General features: G+C 55.9%; 1 protein-coding gene across 1 annotated transcript in view; it reads right to left on the bottom strand.

The window, feature by feature from the left end:
- The window catches only part of UHRF1 (ubiquitin like with PHD and ring finger domains 1), a 28,396-nt gene that overhangs the window by 13,684 nt on the left and 8,592 nt on the right, over nucleotides 1-6,120 (bottom strand). The window contains exons 4-5 of the mRNA XM_029916451.1: nucleotides 4,837-5,132; nucleotides 74-174 (exon numbers count right to left, since the gene is read on the bottom strand). Coding sequence (XP_029772311.1) covers nucleotides 74-174; nucleotides 4,837-5,132 — 397 coding nt within the window. The remainder of the gene's footprint in view (nucleotides 1-73; nucleotides 175-4,836; nucleotides 5,133-6,120) is intronic.

Genomic DNA, 6,120 nt, shown 5'->3' with positions numbered 1-6,120 from the left:
GGAGGCGGGAGGGCAGCCGCCGCCCCACCCCCGCCCGGCGGGCAGCACGCGGAGGGGCAGGATCCGAACTCACGTCTCATGGGGTTTTCCACCACGGGGCTCCCCTCGCCCGGGCGCTCGATCTTGAACACCTCGTCCACGAAGATGATCCGACAGTCGTTGAGAGAATTTTCCCTGCGAGGCAGGAGCCGTTAGAACCTTCCAGCAGGCCAACCGCTTGTAGAGGGGTTCAGGGGGACCCTGCCACCTAACACATTCTCAGAACACGTGAGCACCTCTGGCTCCAGTTCTCCCGGGGCTCCTCCCCTCGCCAGTTCAAGTCCCGCTAAATCAGAAACCAGGGGCGCCCGGGGGCTCCGTCGGCTGAGCGTCGGGCCTCGGCTCAGGGCCTGATCTCACGGTTCATGGGCTAGCGCCCCGCGTCGGGCTCTGTGCTGACGGCTCGGGGCCTGGAGCCGCTGCCAGTTCTCTGTCTCCCTCTCTCGGCCCCGCCCCCGCTCACGCTCTCCTTCTCTCAAAAGTAAACATTAAAAAAAGTGACGGAAATGACGGAACTCGTTCGATGTGACCTGGCCTACACAGAACATTACTTCCAGCCGTGAGGACCGTTACAGCCCCGGAACCAAGCCGCTTCACGTCCTTTCCCAGCAGCCCGCGCTGGCCGCGGCTCGACAGCACGAGAGGCACAGGACACCCGGGGAACAGGTGCGCACAAGGTGGCTGCGGGGACGCCGGGACACCCCAACTTGGCCTCCTCAACAGAGAGCCTGGGAAGGCCACGGGGAGGGAGCGGGAAGGCCCGGAGGCCAACAGTAACAGCAGCTCCCGACCCACCAGACGGCCGATCGGACGGAAGGGGAGGGGACTGGAAGACGAGCCGATGACCAGACACACGAAGAAATCGGGCCTGAGGCGCCGGCCAGCTCCGGCGGTGGAGCATGCGCCCCTCGACCGCGGGATCGTGGGTTCGAGCCCCGCATTAGACACAGACACGAGTTAAAATGAACAAATTAAAACCTGAAAACAATTATGATTCACCTTCATGTTGTGGGAACACCATCACACCTAAGTCTCTCAGGAGGAGTCACCTTAACGAAACGAACTGCAAGACTCATGTGGACGGGCGTTACCTGGGGACACGGGGGACACCTGAAGGAGACCCCGCGGCCAGCAGACTCGCCCTGACAGGGCGGCGAAGGAAGCTCTTCGCACAGGGAGCAAATCCTACAGGACGACGTCTTAGGAGCCAGAGGAGGAGAGAGAAACAAAGAGCAGGAACATGGGCACGTTGACAGCTTCTCCTCCGTGCGCGTTCTCGAAGTCACCAGGGGGCTGAAATGCAGAGCCCGACACCCACCGTCCTTGGGACGATGCGGGGACAGACACCAAGACAGCGTTCTACTCTTCGCCCCAAGTGGCAAAAGCGACCACCTGCATGCCACACGTTTACGGTGAAAGCAGAGAAACCGCTAAAGACCACACACTGCGCACGGGAGTCCACACGCAGGTCCGCGCTGGACCCGGAGGCGCGTCCGTGACCCCCGGGAAACGAAGCAAAGCCGCAGCGCCCTGGTGATTATGGCCGTGAGCGTGGACGGGCTCAGCCTGCCAAGTAAGAGACACAACGGCAAAGTGGATTAAAAAACAAGCCGTGTTGTGTCCCGTGTGTGAGAAGCTCACTTCAAATTCAACGACACAGGGTGACAGTCAAAGGGAAGCGAAGGACACGGCAAACTAACTTGAAAGAGGCAAGCAGGGGCCAGGGCGGCCAGGAGATTCAGAGGGAACTTAGAACACAGCGGAAAGACATTGGCCAGGAGGTCGCCACTGCCCGAAAGGGGTGTGCACCAGACAAGAGCCTTCCAGCCGTGCAGGGGACGCAGACACAGCCCCCAGCGCCTGGCCCCCGGGCTCCACGGGCACCTGACCGAGAACCAGACCATCAGCAGAGAGCAGCAGGGAGCAGCACCGGCCAACAGGCCTGAGGAGGACGTTCTGCCCAACAACACAATACACGTCTTTTCCCCCAAGGACCACAGAATAGTCACCAAGTGAGACCGTCGCCGGGGCCATAAAACAACCCTCAATGTATTTGGAAGTAAAATCACACAGACTATGTCGTCGGAGCATAATAAAGTCCAGTCAGAAATCACCAACAGGAGGACAGCTCGGAAGTCTCTAAACACTTGGGAAGGAACTCGATACTTCAAAAGAAGCCGGGATCCAAAGGGCAAGTTTCAAACGGGGGAAAAATACAACGGTGAAGAAAAAGAAAAAGAAAAAAAAAAAAAAACATAGCAAAGTAAATGGGAAGCAGTTAAGGCAGTGCCAAGAGGGAAATTTATAGCACTGAGTGCTGACATTAGAAAAGAATACATTGGGGTTCCCGGTGGCTCAGCCGGTTAAGCGTCCAGCTTCGGCTCAGGTCAGGATCCCATGGTTCGTGGGTTCAAGCCCCGCGTCGGGCTCTGTGCTGACAGCTAATTCAGAGCCTGGAGCTGCTTTGGATTCTGTGTCTCGCTCTCTCTCTGACCCTCCCCTGCTCGTGCTGTCTCTCTCTGTCTCTCAAAAATAAATAAAAAACAGAAAAAAGTTTTTTAAAAAGAAAAGAGAATATGGCTCAGATCAATAGTCTAAATGGCTACCTCAAGAAACTAGAAAGAGAAGAAAAATCAACCCAATGAAAGAAGGAAGAAAATTTAAAAGATGAAAGCAGGAGCGCCTGGTGGCTCAGTTAAGCATCTGACTTCAGCTCAGGTCATGATCTCATGGTTCACAGGTTCGAGCCCCGCGTCGGGCTCAGTACTGACAGCTCAGAGCCTGGAGCCTGTCTTTGGATTCTGGGTCTCCCTCCCTCTCTCTCTCTCTGCCCCTCCCCTGCTCACGCTGCCTCTCAAAAAATAAATTAAAAAGCATTTTAATTTAAAAAAAAGATGAAAGCAGAAATCAATGACATTGAAAACAAGAAAACATAGGGGTGTCTGGGTGGCTCAATCCATGATCTCACAGTATGTGGGTTTGAGCCCCGCATCGGGCTCTGCACTGACAGCCCAGAGACTGGAGCGGCTTCAGATTCTGTGTCTCTCATTTGTGCTCTGTCTCTCTCAAAATGTAAAAAATTAAAAAAAAAAAAAAAAGAAAAGAAAAAGAAAAAGAAAATACAGGGGCGCCTGGGCGGTTCAGTCGGTTAAGCGTCTGACTTCAATTCAGGTCATGATCTCACTGCTCATGGGTTCAAGCCCCACATCGGGCTCTGTGCTGACATTCAGAAAGAAAGAAAACAGAGACCAGCAATGAAGAAGCACGCTGGCTGTTCGCAGGAACGCAGCTGCAGCCCAGCCTGAGCCCCCGGACCTTCCCCTAAACGCCGGCATCAGCCTCTCCCCTGGTGTCCCTGCTCCCACGCTGCCCCCTACAGTCCATTCCTCTCTCGGCCAGAAGCTAGGCTTAACTTTTAATTTTTTTATATAGTTTACTTTTGAGACAGAGACCGAGCACGAGTGGGGGAGGGGCAGAGAGAGAGGGAGACGCAGAATCCAAAGCAAGCTCCAGGCTCTGAGCTGTCAGCACAGAGCCCGACACGGGGCTCGAACCCACGCACGGTGAGATCATGACCTGAGCCGAAGTCAGACGCTTAACCTACTGAGCCCCCAGGCGCCCCAGGGCTAGAATTCTTAACAGTAGATCAAAACATGGGTCTCCTGCACTTTCACACTCCCATGACTGCCTGCAACAGAGAATGAACGCCAGCCCCCTCTCCTCGCTGCTGCCAGGAGGCTCCCAGAATCTTGATCCCTCCCACCTCCTTTCCCTCCACTCCACCGTACTGGCTTCCTCCCCAGACCACAAATGCACCAGGTCTGCCCCAGGACCCCTGCACTGGCTGTGCCTGTGCTTAGGACACTGCTACCCACATACTTGTATATGTATACAAAACACATAGGAAGGAATATTCTTCAACTGCAGGAAGGAAATCCTGACGCCTGCTACAACACGGACGGACCCAGAGGACGCTAGGAATCATGACGGAAGCCAGACACTGGACACATCCTGCGTGACCCCACTCACAGGGGGTCCCTAGAGGCCTCCTGGCCACAGAGACAGGCAGTACATGGTGGGAACCAGGGCCGAGACGAGGGGCGGGCAGTGGTTCATGGGGACAGAGTCTCAGTCTGGGCAAATGGAAAGTTCTAGAGACAGATGGCAGGGGTGGATGCACAACAGTGTGTGTTCGATGCCGCTAAGCTGTGTGCTTGAATATGGTCAAGACGGTAAATTTTCTGTCATACACATTCTCTCACACACACGCATGCGCACACAGACGCAAGGTAGATAGGGCTTGGCAAACACTTCCTGCAAAGGGTCAGATGGAAACGATTTTTGGCTTTGCAGGCCACACGGTCTCTTTCCCAACTAAAGCAGCCACAGATAACTGTTAAAGAGAACGGGCATGGCTGCGCGCCAATAAAACTTTATTGGCCAAAACAGGCAGGGGGCCGGGTCTGGCCCGTGGATTGCAGATGCTGAGCCCCGATGTGGGGGGTACGTTGTGTTGCCACTGTGCCTGTTTATGCTGCTTCTGCACAGAGTATCCCCGGAGGCAAGAGAAGAGAGGCGTCTCTAGAAACAAGTGGATGACGGGAGATTGTGCCTTCGGTACTTCCCAGATTTTGACCTATTTGAGACGGTTAGCTATTCACCAAATTCAAAACGGCACAAAAGAGAAAGGCACCTCGAAAGCCCCACCGTGGGGGCCTGGGGTTTGGACACAGCTCTCCGTGGAGCACTGGCAGACGGAGGGCCTCCCCGCCGGAGCCCGGGCCGGCGCACACTCACCCGATCCGGACGTTGGCGAACAGCTCCCGCGCCGTGCGCGTCTCCCGCTTGCGCAGGACCTCTGCGTCGTACCAGAAGCCGCGCTCCTTGGGGTTGTCGGGGTTATAGTTGAGCATGACCACCTGGCCGACCTCGATGTCCTGCCACTTGAGGATGGTCCGGGCGCGGGCCCGGACGTCCCGCGAGCTCAGCTGGACCACGCCATTCTCCGGGTAGCTGGAAGGAAACTGCACCCTCAGACCCGGGGGAACACCCGACTCCGTCCCCCGATGGGAGACAGAGGCGATGCACACACGCTGTGCCAGCGTGGGTGTGGGGCACTTTGATCGCCGTGGCCCGTAAAGTCCCCTTCCCCACGATCTCATTGGCTGGTATGGTATACACAGCTGGAGAAGACACGCCCCGATTACAAAAGGGGTTGTGGGTTCAGCTGCACGTCCCCCAAAACGACATGTTGGGAGTCCCAATCCCGGATACCTGGGAAAGGGACCTTGCTTGGAAACAGGGTCTCTGCAGACGTTATTGAGTTAACAGGAGGACACAGGGGTGGGGGGGGAGGACCCTAAATGCAATGACTGGTGTCCTTATTAAGAGGAAATAGGACACAAGGCACCCGGGGGGCTCAGCCAGTTAAGCATCTGACCTCAGCTCAGGTCATGATCCCACGGTTCGTGGGTTCGAGCCCCACGTTGGGTTCTGTGCTGACAGCTCAGAGCCTGGAGCCTGCTTCCGATGCTGTGTCTCCCTCTCTCTGCCCCTACTCTCCCCACCCCCACCCCCGCCCAAAAAAAAAAAAAAAAAAAAAGGCACTGAAAAATTTTTTTTACAACAAAAAGAAGAGGAAATATTCCAGATGGGAGAGAGACACATGAAGACAGGGCCGAAGACTGGGGGGACGCAGCCACAGCCCGAGGACGCCAGCAGCTGTAAGAAGCTGTAAGAAGCAGAGGGACCCTTCCCTAGAGCCTTCGGAGGGAGCCCCCGCCCTGCCGGCACTGGCATCATGACATTGACTTTGGACTTCTGGACTTCAGAACAGGGAGAGACTCAACTTCTGTTATTAGAGGCCACGGGGTCCAAGACCCTCTGCTGGGGCAGGCCCCTGCCCCCCTCCGCCCCCAGGGAACTACTACACAGGACATTTATGGAGACGAAACACAGCTACTTCCTGGTGCCTGCCCTGGGCGGTGCTTACGGAGGGGCGCTGACCTCGTTACAACAGGAACTCATTATTCCAGATCCGCAGGAATATTCTAGCAGCCTCAAATAAGGCATCAAGTAACC

Source organism: Suricata suricatta, chromosome 12 (assembly GCF_006229205.1).
Source record: "Suricata suricatta isolate VVHF042 chromosome 12, meerkat_22Aug2017_6uvM2_HiC, whole genome shotgun sequence".
NCBI lineage: Eukaryota > Metazoa > Chordata > Mammalia > Carnivora > Herpestidae > Suricata > Suricata suricatta.
This window is presented reverse-complemented; position numbering and strand designations above follow the sequence as displayed.